Source organism: Chiloscyllium plagiosum, unplaced genomic scaffold, assembly GCF_037043375.1.
Source record: "Chiloscyllium plagiosum isolate Xiang-an unplaced genomic scaffold, Cpla_swu_hap1 HiC_scaffold_22, whole genome shotgun sequence".
Taxonomy (NCBI): domain Eukaryota; kingdom Metazoa; phylum Chordata; class Chondrichthyes; order Orectolobiformes; family Hemiscylliidae; genus Chiloscyllium; species Chiloscyllium plagiosum.
In genome coordinates, this window is record NW_028270160.1 from 59,077,419 (window position 1) to 59,093,501 (window position 16,083).

At 40.2% G+C, this 16,083-nt stretch overlaps 1 protein-coding gene across 3 annotated transcripts in view; it reads right to left on the reverse strand.

Annotated features, from left to right (window-relative positions):
• The window catches only part of jmjd1cb (jumonji domain containing 1Cb), a 393,296-nt gene extending 377,475 nt beyond the window's left edge, over window positions 1-15,821 (reverse strand). For all 3 annotated transcript variants that reach the window (XM_087999115.1, XM_087999116.1, XM_087999114.1), the window contains exon 1: window positions 15,487-15,821. In XM_087999115.1, coding sequence (XP_087855241.1) covers window positions 15,487-15,645 — 159 coding nt within the window. In that variant the 5' untranslated portion in view covers window positions 15,646-15,821. The remainder of the gene's footprint in view (window positions 1-15,486) is intronic.
• Window positions 15,822-16,083: the final 262 nt, after the last annotated feature.

Sequence of the window (16,083 nt, forward strand, 5' to 3'; positions counted from 1 at the left end):
CAAGTCACATTTGCATATCACAAGTGCCAGGCAAGGTCCATCTCTCAACAGAGACAGTCTAAACACTTCCTTTGACATCCCATGACACAAATCTGTCACACTGATATCGAGGAGATAATCTTTGACCAAAGGTTTGACCAGAAAGTAAACTGGAAAAAACATATAACTAGTGTGTCTACAATACAATAAAAGGTTAAAAATAAAAAGCGTGTTATTGCAATTTCTGACTCCCCACAGCCTGTCCACCATCTATGAGCATCAAGTCAAGAATGATGGTATATTCTCCGCTTGCTTGTATTAGTGCAGCTTTAGTAAGACTAAACATTAACAATCTTTAAGAATCACACCTTCTACTTCTGGCAATTCTGCAGACCATCTAAAAGATGCAATGAAGCAATTCACCACAGGTAGTCTGACAGCACCTTCCAACCCTTGGTAGAGCTCATGGTTTGGAACTTGCAATGAGGAACACAAGAGCAGCAGACAGTGGAGAATACTTTCAACTGCAAACTCCAGTCCAAGTCAGACATTCTACTCATTTGGAACTTGATCATTATTTCTTGAGATTCATCAGCTGGAATTTTAGCTTTCCTCTAAAAAGAACTGTGGAAGTTCACAAAACATGGACTGCAATGATTCAAAAAGATGTCCCAAGGGCAAATACAAATGGTTAACAAATGCTCGTCTTATCAGTGATACTCAGAATCCGAGCATTAATTAAACAGAACAAAAACAAGGCAACAGTCAATGGTCTGACCTGGTCAGGAATCGTGTAGTCAACTCAAGTCAACAACTTTAGGCTAGATGTCAAGGCATCTGAGAAAATGCAGAAGAATATTTTAAGCATGGTACTATGGAGAAGAGACCTCGCTTATGGGAGAGACTACAACAGAGTTTTTCTCCTTACAACAGAGGAGATTTTATGGAGGTGTTCAAAAATCAATCAGTTTGATAAAAACTAAATAAGGATTAATTATTATCAATAATAATAAATACAAGTGCATTAGGGATGATAACCAGAGGATACTATCAAGGTGACTAACGTAAGCATCAAAGACAAAATAACACTCTTTAAAAAGAAACGGAGAGCCATTGCAGTCTGAAAGACATTGCCTGAAAGGGTAGTGGGAGAACATTTAGTGATAACTTGCAAATTAGAAAGGGATAAATATATGAAGGGAAAAAATCTGCAGGACTGGAAAAAAGAAGAAGGAAGTAGGATATGCTGAAGAGCTCTATCAATGAGCCACCACACATATGATGGGTAAAGTGAGCAAATCCTGTGCTGTATAATTCTATTCCCATACGTTTAATCAATTTGAATTACAGATTTTAGATTTCAACTTTGAATTTGTGCAAGTTTCTTTTTGTTGTTTTGTTTTTGTTTGGTAGTATGACCAGTTAGCCACAAGTGTCCAAATAATTTTCCAAATGTTCCCAAGTTATTTGTATCATCGATAGTCATAGGTGAGGTGCCGGAAGACTGGAGGTTGGCTAACGTGGTGCCACTCTTTAAGAAGGGTGGTAAGGACAAGCCAGGGAACTATAGACCAGTAAGCCTGATGTCGGTGGTGGGCAAGTTGTTGGAGGGAATCCTGAGGGACATGTATTTGGAACGGCAAGGACTGATTAGGGATAGTCAACATGGCTTTGTGCATGGGAATCAAGTCTCATTAACTTGATTGAGTTTTTTGAAGAAGTGACAAAGAGGATTGATGAGGGCAGAGCGGTAGACGTGATCTGTATGGACTTCAGTAAGGCATTCAAGAAGGTTTCTCATGGGAGACTGATTAGCAAGGTTAGATCTCATGGAATACAGGGAGAACTAGCCGTCTGGATACAGAACTGGCTCAAAGGTAGAAGACAGAGGGTGGTGGTGGAAGGTTGTTTTTCACACTAGAGGCCTGTGACCAGTAGAGTACCACAAGGATCGATGCTGGATCCTCTACTTTTTGTCATTTACATAAATGATTTGGATGCGAGCATAACAGGTACAGTTAGTAAGTTTGCAGATGACACCAAAATTGGAAGTGTAGTGGACAGCGAAGAGGGTTTCCTCAGATTACAACAGGATCTGGACCAGATGGGCCAATGGACTGAGAAGTGTCAGATGGAGTTTAATTCAAATAAATTCGAGATGCTGTATTTTGGGAAAGCAAATCTTAGCAGGACCTATACACTTAATGGTAAGGTCCTAGGAAGTATTGCTGAACAAAGAGACCTTGGAGTGCAGGTTCATAGCTCCTTGAAAGTGGAGTCGCAAGTCGATAGGATAGTGAAGAAGGCGTTTGGTATGCTTTCCTTTATTGGTCAGAGTATTGAGTACAAGAGTTGGGAGGTCATGTTGCGGCTGTACAGGACATTGGTTAGGCCACTGTTGGAATATTGCATGCAATTCTGGTCTCCTTCCTAGCGGAAAGATGTTGTGAAACTTGAAAGGGTTCAGAAAAGATTTACAAGGATGTTGCCAGGGTTGGAGGTTCTGAGCTATGGGGAGAAGCTGAACAGACTAGGGTAGGAATAGGTCCAGTCAAGGATAGTAGTGGGAAGTTGCGTGTGGAGGCTGAAGAGATCGGGGAGACACTGAATGAATACTTTTCGTCAGTATTCACTCAGGAACAGGACATTGTTGCCAATGTGAATATTGAGTCACAATTAATTAGAATGGACGGCTTTGAAGTATGAAGGGAAGAGGTGTTGGAAATTCTGGAAAGGGTGAAAATAGATAAGTCCCCTGGGCCTGATGGCATTTATCCGAGGATTCTCTGGGAAGCAAGGGAGGAGATTGCAGAGCCATTGGCCTTGATTTTTATGTCCTCGTTGTCTACAGGAATAGTGCCAGTAGACTGGAGGCTAGCAAATGTGGTTCCCTTGTTCAAGAAGGGGAGTAGAGATAACCCTAGTAACTATAGGCCGGTGAATCTCACTTCTGTTGTGGGCAAAGACTTAGAGAGAATTGTAAGGGATAGGATTTATGAACATCTGGATAGGAATAATGTGGTCAAGGATAGTCAGCATGGTTTTGTGAAGGGCAGGTCGTGCCTCACAAACCTTATTGAATTCTTTGAGAAGGTGACTAAGGAGGTAGACGAGGGTAAAGCAGTAGATGTGGTGTATATGGATTTTAGTAAGGCGTTTGATAAGGTTCCCCATGGTAGGCTGCTGCAAAAAGTACGGAGGTATGGCATTGAGGGTGAGTTGGAGGTTTGGATTAGGAATTGGCTGGCTGGAAGAAGACAGAGGGTAGTAGTTGATGGTAAAGGTTCATCTTGGAGTGCAGTTACTAGCGGTGTTCAGAAAGGATCTGTTCTAGGACCATTGCTGTTTGTCATTTTTATAAATGACCTGGAGGAGGGGCTAGAAGGTTGGGTGAGCAAGTTTGCGGATGATACGAAAGTCGGTGGAGTTGTTGACAGTGAGGAAGGATGTGTCAGATTACAGCGGGATATAGATAAGTTGCAGAGCTGGGCTGAAAGGTGGCAAATGGAGTTCAATGTAGCTAAGTGTGAGGTGATTCACTTTGGTAAGAGTAACAAAAAGACGGGGTACTGGGCTAATGGTCGGATACTTGGTAGTGTGGATGAGCAGAGGGACCTTGGTGTCCATGTACACAGATCTTTGAAAGTTGCCACCCAGGTAAATAGTGCAGTGAAGAAGGCATATGGCGTACTGACTTTTATTGGTAGAGGAATTGAGTTCCGGAGCCCTGAGGTCATGTTGCAGTTGTATAAGACTCTGGTGCGGCCGCATCTGGAGTATTCTGTGCAGTTTTGGTTGCCATACTATAGGAAGGATGTGGAGGCACTGGAAGGGGTGCAGAGGAGGTTTACCAGGATGTTGCCTGGTATGGTAGGAAGATCATATGAGGAAAGGCTGAAGCACTTGGGGCTGTTTTCATTGGAGAAAAGAAGGTTTAGGGGTGACTTGATAGAGGTGTACAAGATGACTGGGGTTTAGATAGAGTTGACCATGAGAACCTTTTTCCACGTATGGAGTCAGCTATTATGAGGGGGCATAGCTTTAAATTAAGGGGTGGTAGGTATAGGACAGATGTTAGGGGTAGATTCTTTTCTCAGCGAGTTCTGAGTTCATGGAATTCCCTACCAGTAGCAGTGGTGGACTCTCCCTCTTTATGGGCATTTAAACGGGCATTGGATAGGCATATGGAGGATAGTGAGCTAGTGTAGGTTAGGTGGGCTTGGATCAGCGCGACATCGAGGGCCAAAGGGCCTGTACTGCGCTGTATTTTTCTATGTTCTATGTTCTAGACTGGGGCTGTTTTCCCTGGACCATCAGAGGCAGATGGGTGACCTTATAGAGGTTTACAAAATTATGAGGGGCATGGATAGGGTAAATAGGCAAAGTCTCTTCCCTGGTTCGGGGAGTCCAGTACTAGAGGGCATATGTTTAAGGTGAGTGGAGAAAGATATAAAACAGACCTAAGGGGCAATTTTTTCACGCAGAGGGTGGTGAGTGTATGGAATGAGCTGCCAGAGGAAGTGGTGGAGGCTGGTATAATTGCAATATTTAAGAGACATTTGGATGGGTATATGAATAGGAAGGGTTTGGAGGGATATGGGCTGGATGCTGGCAGGTGGGACTAGATTGGGTTGGGATATCTGGTCAGCATGGACGGGTTGGACCGAAGGGTCTGTTTCCATGCTGTACATCTCTATGACTCTATGCAGTGTATTTAACTATTTGGAATTTTGGTCAGTTTTAAACAAACAATCTGAAACTTCTCCCAAGCATTCAGCAAACAAAATTTCAGCATGTAAATAATTCAATTTGGATCATAAAGTTCTATTCTTAACTAAATTGCAGCTCTCTCACTTTTAAGTCAGAAAATCATATGTTCAAATTTTACTTCAAAATTGACACATCAATTTAATCCTGACAGCAATGCCATCTTTCTGATGAGCCCTCTCAGAAAGGTGTAAAAAAAATCCGATGACACGACGCAGAGATCAGAAATGGCATTCTCCTGTTGATCTGTACATCATTTACCCTCATATACCATGGAGACAGATTATCTGCTTATTCATCTCATCACGTATTGTGGGACTTTTTTTTCTGTGCAAACTGGCTGCTGTGCCTTCTTGAACACATTTCAAAAGCACAGTACTGTGAAATACCATGAAATATCTGAGAATAGGACAGACACTGTAATACCTTCTTTGTTTGAAGTCTGCAATTTCCAGATCTTGGCCATCATGTCAGTTTTAAATCACTGACGGTAGAAACTGTCACAGCTTTTTATGGATTGTACTTTTTTTTTGTGTCCCACTGGATTCAAATTTCATGTTCCAAAAAAATTTACTTTACCTGCTAAAGCATGCAATTGTGCACAGAACACAAATATAACCCAGCTGTTTTTACTTAATCAAAACTTTACACTCCAGAAGTACAATCAGTGGGTGCAGACATAAAGTCTGGGGATCTGGTGAATTTCTAGAATCAATCTAACCTTGTCTTGGTTTTCTATTGAACATTTAAAGTAACAATATCTCTGTTATATTTCAACAATTAGCTGAAAATGGAAGCAGCATACTTTATACAAGACACATGTTATTGCCTGCAAGAAACCTAGTTTTATTTACAAAATAGATATATTATTTTAAATATCAATCAAATCAAACTGACAAATTTAAACATTTGCAAGTGTTTTTCAATAAACAAAAGAATTGCTGATGCTAGAAATCAGAAACAAAAACACAAATTGCTAGAAAATCTAAGCAGGTCTGGCAGCATCTGTGGAGAGAAATCAGTTGAGTCCAATGGACCTTTCTTTGGAACAGGCGTTCTTAAGAACGAGTTCTGTAGAAGGGTCACTGGGCCCAAAACATTAACTCTGATTTTGTCTCCTCAAATGTTGCCAGACCTGCTGAGATTTTCCAGCAATTTCTGCTTTTGTTTTTCAATATTTTATCTCAAAACTACATGGTCTTGATGTGATCTTTTTTCACTCTTAGCTTAAAAAGTGCCTCTTCTTAACAGAATATAAATTATCCCAATAAATATGAACTAAGACAGAACTGTCGCTGAGTTATCTTTCAAAAGTAAAAATTAGCCTACAAGTTCACATCTCAAAAGTAAGTACCGAAAAAAATATTTAACGTTGCAAGGGTGAGGCACCGTGGTCACACTACCCAACATACTACAATCATGTACACACAGATGGCACTTTAAAAAGCGCATCAAAATAGAATAATTAATTAATTTCATTAAAATCCATGCCCTCACTTCCAAAAAAAAGGAGCATTACAGCACTTCGTGGACTGTATTGATTTTAAGACAATTCATTCATACAGTATTCATTTTAAGACACCTGAACAGCAGACTATCCCCATCAATAAAGCAATAAATGTAAACCAGAGCAGGGGCGGGAGGGGGTTAAGGTCTTTTTACAATCAGTACTGTGGATCAATGCAATGTTGAAGGTTAAATTTGTGATTGGTCCAAGTGAATGGACAGACAAAAGAAAACCTGTACTCTCTGACAGCTATCATTTAACCGAATAATTAATGTAAAAAAAATTATAATTGGCTGATTAATTACTGTTATGTTGTATAAAAATGAACAGAACATGATCAATAAGCTGAGACTTAGCCATGCCCAGCCATTATTATGGCTATTCCTAAACAAGAAGGTGGGTATTTTCCAAGAAATTGTTACATCTTGGCAAAATGAATTTCAGTGGTAGAAGAGTTAAACTTTGGAATTGATGCTTTGTGACATATAAGTACAAATGCACTTTAAGATGAAAATCTATTAAATAAGTACACTATCCCACCTCGGGCAACTGTCTATGTGGAGTTTGCACATTCTCCCCGTGTCTGCGTGGGTTTCCTCCGGGTGCTCCAGTTTCCTCCCACAGTCTAAAGATATGCAGGTTAGGTGAATTGGCCATGCTAAATTGCCCGTAGTGTTAGGTGAAGGGGTAAATGTAGGGGAATGGGTCTGGGTGGGTTGCTCTTCGGAGGGTCGGTGTAGACTTGTTGGGCCGAAGGCCCTCTTTCCACACTGTAAGCAATCTAATCTAACCTTAAAAATGTTAATTTACCTGTTTTGCATTTCTCATTCTCAACAGAAAAACATTAGGTAAACATACAAAACTGATTAAAATTAAAACAAAAACCCTAGTTTGGATTTCTCACTGACTCAAAAATGAATGTACTGTTAATGAGATAACTAAGTCAGAAAATTCTTCATTTGAACGCTTACTCATGCAAAATTTGTTGATTTCAGATAAAGTGAAACTCAAGGCAATAGAACTGGCCTCAGTGACCTTGGACAAGATATAAAGAAAGAACAATAAGTACACACAAGTGTGCACAAGAGTAAGGAAGAATGAGCACTATGTACGAATGTAATAGAGAGAGAAACAGAGATCTAAAGTTCAAGACAGGTCAAATCAGCAAAAACAACACAAGAGACTTAGAATACAGTAAATCATGAAAATGAGTATGACCAAAAAAAGCATGAGAAACAGTAAAAATGGGAATGAATGTGAAAGCACAGAAAAGCCAGGAAAGAAGAGTGAGATAATGAAAAGAAGCAAAAGATTGATGGAGGCAATGGAGAAGAGAGAAGTCCAAAACATGCATAAACAGGAAACCAACATGGACAAGAGGAAGAGGGCAAGGAAAGAGGAGACAAACAGATGAAGATTTAACAAGTAAAAGAAATGCAGAGATACAGGTAGAAGAATGATCAAGACATTGAGAAAGTGACAAAATAAACGTGAGAATGACAGAATGAATGAGAGAAAAACAAGTGCAAAAAGTGGAAAAAAAAGGAGAACAGGAAAAAGACAATAGAGTCAAGAGGAATGAGCAATGTTGAAAAGAAGGTTAAAGGAGAGAAGCAAATCAATGTTCATATTCTTGATCACTTATATAATTAATTTTTCTGTCAAGTTTAAATAAGGTTGTGACTGCATCAGGTGTAACATCACATACACAACAAATAGTCTTGCACAATTACAGCCATATGGGCAGAGTACTGGAAAGCTTAATACACCCATCAAACTGCACCTAGCCACACTCCCTGCCATCATTACAGAAAGTAGAAGAATGTGGAAATGCGCAGGTGGAGATGCAGCGAGTAGAAATGAATGTCTTTCAGAACATCTAAAGCACAACTAAAGAGCGGCATTTCAAAGATTTTCAAATACAGTCAAAGAACAATTTGAGTTTTTATATCTGGAGTAACCACCATGTTATTACTCAGATTTATTTAAATCTCCAATCTGGACATGGTTCTGTGTGAACATCACAATGATTTGCCTCTCAGAATACGGAAGAGCTTTTCTTAAAAATGTAAAGATTGCCAGATTACACTATTTGAAAACATCGCAAAAGTGACTTTGGCAAACTCAAATTTTCAGAACATAGAACATTATAGCGCAGTACAGGCTCTTTAGCCCTTGATGTTGCACCGAACTGTGGAACCAATCTGAAGCCCATCTATCCTAAACTATTCAATTTTCGTCCACAAGGTTATCCAATGACCATCTGAATGCCTTTAAAGTTGGCAAGTCTACTTTTGATGCAGGCAGTGCATTCCACGCCCCTACTATAAATGAAGATATTCATATTAAAAATTATACTATACATTTATGATAAAATTAGTGTCCAATACACATCATAATTCAAGCAATGCATCACAAAAATTAAAATATCATCTTTCATAAATGGTTTCAAATCTATTAAAACAATTTGTTCCCCAAATGCATGAAATACATTAAAAGTCTCGGATTGTATGTGTACAGTCACTTTATTCTTGGCTGTAACACCCGAGTTGAACATTCTGAATTTCTTCTAAATTTAATATTGGTGTCTGCCTTCATCAAATAATTGCCACATGAAGTTAATCGACTCGCAAGCTTTCTCCAAATATCTAGTTACTTAGATTGCACGACAGCCAAGTTTGACTTAAATCTCAAATTTTAAAATGTTACGAAGATTCTCCCATGTTCTAATTACCAGTACTCCAACCCTCAAATCCTAACCCAACCTAGTAGCCTCCTAACCTTGCTTCAATTCAGTGCCAAGCAACTGCCTCCTGCCACTGTAAATATAGAATCATGCATACGGTATGTTCTTTCCACAAACATTGTGAGACCTTTTTTTCTGAAGTCAATATAAAAGGTACCCACAGACACTTCTCTCTAAACCATGTTTGTGACCTCATAAAACAATGCAAAATATTATCTTAGATGATCTGACCTTCTCAAATCCATGCTAATGCTTTGCTAAACAATTAATCGACAATTGCAATTTTTCAATCTTGAGTGAACTTCTTGAAATGAATCAACTTTCAAAATTTATAATCAGCGATCTACAATTTCTCCCTTGATTTCTTTCAACATTCCCAGGTGAAACTCATGAGGTCCTAGGGACTGGTCTGAGAGATAGTGACAAAACAAAGTTATGTTATTTTGATTAAATCGAGAAAGAATTTATACAGTTGGAAAACTACAAGAAACTTGACCAATATTTTGTTAGCATGTGTTGGAGGCTATTCAATGCTCATCCACTTCGAAGCAGAAGACAAACATTAAACGTACTTGTTTAATTTCTTAAGTTGTGAAATACAACATCACTATTAAAAACACAAATAAAAATTTACCCTTAAGTTCGTCAAATATCTGGCATATCCACTCAAGGTCAATGCTACTAAAACCAACAAAATGAACAGGCAACAGAAGATTGTATAATACAACCATTTCATATTATGAAAACACACACGCAGTCAGAAATTGTTACAGAGCAGGAGACCAGTCAGACCATCCTGTCTGCTCTCAAAGGATATTTTACATGTTCCAGTTTCTTGCTTTCTCCCCATAACCCTGCATATTGTTCCTTTATATATTACAGTCGTACTCCATTTTAATGTCTCAATTGAACACTGCTCAACCTCACTCTCAGGTGGTACACTGCAGATCTTAATCAATCATTGCATGAAATGATTTTTCCTCATCGCTTTTGCTTCTTTTGCCGAATACTTGAAATTTGTGTCCTCTCATTCTTAATCCATTCACAAGTTGGAACAGTTTCTCCCCATTGTTACGAAGTTGTGTAGAGTACTCATGAAGTGGAAGGCAGAAAGCTAGAAATCGTTTGTAAAAAAAAATAAATGGGGAAAGCATTGCAAGGTCCCTTTAAAAGATGGTGTTTTCTTCAGTACTTAAAATGGATGTCTGAACAGCAATTTAAAGTGCAAGTGCACAGAGAGCACCCAAGTTGAAACATTTTGTATCAAACAGCCAAGCAGCATTTTTACCAAGACAACAAGCCTTTTCAAATTCAGCCAATTAATTCAAACCAAGCCCTTAGATATTGAAAACCTGTCACATTTAAACCTGATGATTTTGAGAACCAGGAACCAATCTGATTGTAAAGAAAGTAATGGATAATCAAGGATATAAAAGATGTGGGCATTTTGAAAACTGGGAGAGAACCGACTGCCATCTGAAGTGAGAGCACACCCGCCACCTGAGAAAAACATCTCGCTCTCACAGAAATCTCTCCACGTTCTCTAAAAAGCACTATCTATTTATAAAGGTACACGCACTCTTAGATAATATTCCTGACACCAGAATTCAACAGAGAGAGGTGTTCAGAACAGAAGAAATTACAGAGGAATCATTCCTGATAGCAAACCAGCACAAGAAAGGCTGGAGAGACAGTGGAATACTCCAGAAGAAACATTCTCTGTGAACTTTGAGAGACTAAGTTTTAGTTTATTTTGTCATATAAGTGGGACTTGTATTTATTCAAACAGCATCCTATTAGAATCTTATTTTATTCAGGAATAGGTAGTTAGAGAGTAGTTGCTCAGTTTGTTAGTTGCTCTGTTAATTTGTTCACAGTTGGAGTTAGATAAATAAATTGTGACTTGTTGATTGTAGAGTGAGCGACAGGCGTTAATTTCATTTAACCACTCCTTTATAATAGATGGCAGTGAGGGGAGTGTGAAATTGCCGCACATCTTTATCAGATTACAAGGCAACGCAAGCTTCTCTGGATGTTTCAGTTTTAACTATCATAGGGGTATCGACCTCCCATTTGTAACAACATCAACTGTGTAGACCTTGCATGATATTCAATAGTGCAACTCCTTCAGAACCTCTCAGTCTTCTCTTCTTCAAAGTAATCAGCATCAACTTTTCCAATCTATTTTTTGAGATTCAAGCTTTTCTACCCCGAAACTACCATCATTTCTCTACTTTCTCCAATGCCTTCACAATCTTGATGTGAAGGCATTGGATGCACACACAGAAATAGACACAATAGTCCAGCTGTGGCCAAACCAGTGTCATATCCAACTGCATGATAATCTCCTTGTGTACGCTATGCCCATTTTAATAAAGGCTAGGATACTGAATTCTGAATCAACTACACTGACAATCTGTCCTGCCACTTTCAGTTACTTATGCACACCTTGATCCTCAGTTTCTAAACACTCTTTAGAGTTACACCCGGTGTTGTTTCTGTATATTCTTCTTACCAAAATGAATCACCTTACATTTTTTTTGCAGTGAGCTTCATCTGCACATATCCACCCATTCTACCAACTTGTCTTTGCCTTTTTGAAGCTTTACACCACTCTTGTATTTACAATACTTCCAAGTTTCAAATCATACAAAACTTTTGACAGTGTATCTGATATACCATGGTCTACATTCACACACATCAGGAAAACGAAGGGTCCTAATGCTGACCCTTGGGGAACTGTAATGCAAATCTTGCACTCCCCCAAAAGTTTAACAGAATGTCACCATTTCCACATTCTACGTACCTGGAAATAAATCTGACCTTGCTAACATTTTAACTAGGAAAACTGACAACAATGCTAATGTTAATTATTTGTTTCTCTGTTCTCCAATGTTCCTTTGCTTTTCTACTCCCCCAAAAGCATCCCTTCAGCACTGCTATTGCTTCCTGTCTGACCATGTTCACATCAAAGTAGCTACTATCCCTTTGATTCCATGAGGTGTAATTTGTTCACAGATTGTTATGCACTGTATCAAATGTCTTTTGAAATCTCGTGGACATTACATCAACAGCATTGCCCTCATCAACACGTTACCTCTTCAAAAGGCTCAACGAAGTCAGTTTTACACAATTTTCCCTTCAGAAAGCCACGCTAGATTTCCTTAATTAATCTGAAACCTTCCCAAAAATGACTTCAGTTAACAACTGGAGAGAAATACAGCTTCCAAATTCAGTCACAGCTGTTCTCTCACATAAAATAACCTCAGATTTCTCAAAATTGTTGCAAACAAAGTTCAAAACCATTCCCCTAAAGAAGAATTTCTAACTTCAGTGAAGTCCCAGCAATGGTCAGATTATACCGAATGTCAGATGTTCTTGCAAACTAATCCTTCACCATTACCACAAACAAGACTCTACTCTGAAGCTCACTTGTAACACTATTATATCAGCAGAATTCCATGACATTAAAATCAGTTTGAAAATCTTACACAGACAACTAAGCATTTCATTATTTTGTTTGAATTTGTTTAGTACAGCTTAGATTTCATGAAATATACAACATTAACTATTTGGACCAACTTGCCTGTGATAGTGTTTATACCCCACACCCCTTTCAATCTGCTTGATCATTTGCCAATTTTTGTGTCCCCTTTCCTTTATCAACATGTCTTTTCCCCTTTTGAAAAATTCTTCTTTGCTTTACTACTTCCTGTGTTAGCATGCTCCATGTTCTACACATTGAACAATGAATTTTTACATTTTCCTGCTAGATTTAGTTTAGGAACATTCTTTCCGCTAAGAGCCAATCTGAGCACTAGTTTTCAATTCTTCCAGATTCTCTTCTCATCTACCCAATCCAACCTATTCAAAATTTTCAATATCTTGCTTGAATCTTCTCAAACACAAACCCATTTAGTCTTTTCCATAATATCATGGTTCGACCATCCCTGAAAATCCTGTTTTATCTTTTCTGCAGCGTTCTTATTGTATGGACACCAGAAATATACCAAGCATGTCCAAACCAGGGTCCTATAAAAGTTTAACAGAATGTCACCATTTCCAAGTTCTATTTACCTGAAGTAAATCTGACCTTGCTAACATTGTAACTTGGAAAACTGACTACAATACTAATGTTAAATATTTGTTCATGTGTTCTCCAATATTCCTTTGCTTTTCTACTCCCTTCAGTTTCTCATTCTAAAATTACTTATCTTCTCAAAATCAATTACCTCTCACATAGCCAAAGTAAATTTACCTAGAATTTATTAGCCACTTAACTTCCCACTTTGAAAATGTTTGATTGTGTGCGCTTTGTTCCTGCACTGGAGTATCATCTGCAGATTTTGATATCCAGTTACTTATTCCTACGTCGAAAAAGAAATTATAAACAATAGTCCAAACATTGATCCTTATCGAAGATCTGACTTCACCCTCTTCCAATTTGAATGACATTTCAAATATATAATTTTTCTAATCTTTAGCAAATTTCTTATCCATTCAGCTTTTCCCCCACACTTAATCACAATCCTCAATGTATACCTTGTCAATAGGCTTACTGAAGCTCCAAATATATGATATCTTTACCAGGCTTTGCTCTTCCTGTTGCCTTTCCATTCAATTTTATCAGGTTAGTTAAACATGAATCAATCTTGCAGATTCCATGTTAATTTTTATGCTGAAACATTTTCTTTTCCTTTCCCGTTGAAATCGTCCAAATAGATGATTGACACCTATCAGAGACTAACAAGACAAATTAACAGTGGCACCTTCACTGCATCCAGAGATATATACGATTTCTTGAAAACAGGAGCCTATTGTCAAGAGCATGAAGTTTGTACTGTTGACAGAAAGAACTGTGTTCATGTATACTACAACTGAAAGTTACTTTTCAAGAGCACATGGTTTTGATCAAAAAAAATGTTTTTGGTTGTAACACGTTACCAAATCTGACTGTGATCCCACACTACATTTATTTTGGCTATCTTTGTCATTTTTATCCTTTATTTTGTCAAAATTTGTTGAACACAACATGCATACTTTTTTTGACCAAAACAAAGAAAATATGGTTTCTGAATTATTTAGCGGGCACAAAAGCTATGTTTCCTAACAGTCATGAATAGTACTTTGGGGGAGGGGAAGAGAAATAGTGGTCAAATCTGTACCAAACCAGCAGCAACATAATCACCAGAAGGCGTAGCTCCAGAAATAGCTCCAGGACAAATGCCATGTTATTTATTCTCGGATAACACTATTGTTGCGATGCCAAACGTATGCAAGTACGAGTATGACAAAACATCATGATCATGCCACGCTCACAGCGTAATTACTACATGTATTTCCAACCTGTCGGCATTTGTTCTCACTCTCGAGGACCACAACATAACGAATACTCTTGCATTTAAATAACCTCACACACAGTTTCTTCTGGGGGTGGTGGGGGATGGTGGGGGTTGCTAACACTGCAATCAGAATCGATGCAATGATTTAATGTTAATTGCAAGTAATAAGTTCCAAACCAAGACTTGGCACTTAACAAAAACACACACAGGAAACTAAGTGTTTGGACAGAATCTTAAGGCAGCTGCAAAGCTGTGAGGTCCACTTTGTGAGAATGGCTGATGCAGACAGACACAGAGATACAGACACGTTGACAGATAGACAGATTCCAACACAGACATCCAGAAAAACCTACAGGTATCAAGACAGTCAGGTCTCCCCTGCACAGAGACATCAAGATAGACAGACTCCCACAAAGACCCTCACAAACATCAAGACTGACAGATCCCCAAACAGACCATCAAAGACAGTCAAATCTCCACAGAAACAACGAATTAGTCAGATTGTCTCACAGACAGACTGAGATCCCCACACAGTCCCTCACAGACAGACAGATCCCCACACAGATCTCCAGAGATAGACAGATCCCCACATGGATCCCCACAGACAGAAAGATCTCTACACAGATCCGCAGAGACAGACAGATCCACAGAGACAGACAGATCCCAACACGGACCCCCAGAGACAGACAGATCCCCACGCGGACATGGAGACACACAGATCACTCAACGGTCATGGAGACACACAGAACCCCACATGGACCTCCAGAGACAGACAGATCCCCACACATACCCTCAGAGACAGCCATATCCCAACATGGACCCTCAGAGACAGACATATCCCCACACGGACATGGAGGCAGAGAGATCCCCCCCACGGATGCCCAGAGACAGACAGATCCTCACACAGACCCTCAGAGACAGATCCCCACACTAACCCCCAAAGACGGACAGATCCCCACACAGACACCCAGAGACAGACAGATCCTCACACAGACCCCCAAAGACAGACAGATCCCCACACAGACCCCCACAGACAGACAGATCCCCACACTGACATGGAGACAGACAGATGCCCACACTGATCCCCAGGGACTGAGGTGAGTGAGGTCGCGGTGGGGGTGGGGGGTCTGTGCCGGGACACTCACCGACAGCTCTCTGTTGGAAGACTCTCTGTAGGAGACGGCTCTGATCACCCCGGCTCGCCAGTGCCATTCATGGATTCTGGACACGTCCAGCTCGCGGCCGCTGTCACCCACACACACAAACCGTTTACCGACCAGCTCCATCCGAGGAACCGGCGCCATCGCCTCCGGTTCCTTCAAACACCGCCGCGGCTCTGTCTAACCTCACCGAGCGGAGAGACGGACAGACACACGCAAACCGCCTCACCGGTCTGACATGTTTCCCCGGGATGACGGTGCTTAACGATCAGATGACAACGGAGTTGATGGTTTGTGTTCACTCAGAGAGCTCCGGGCGCGGGGGGGGGGGGGGGGGGGGTGTTGTTGGCCGGTGACTGGCTCCGTGCAGCCGCCGCTCGAGCTCGAGCCGCCGCCGCCAGCCAGACCCACGCGCGCGCACACACGCACACCCGCGTATCCCTCCGCCGAGAGCTCAGACACCGCCGCCGTCACCGTCCGCCCACCCCCCCTCCTCCAAAGCCACACAGCAAATAGTTCTCTCCTACTACCAGCAGCAATAACAACTCCACATTCCCCCGGCACCCCCCCCAACATTCACAA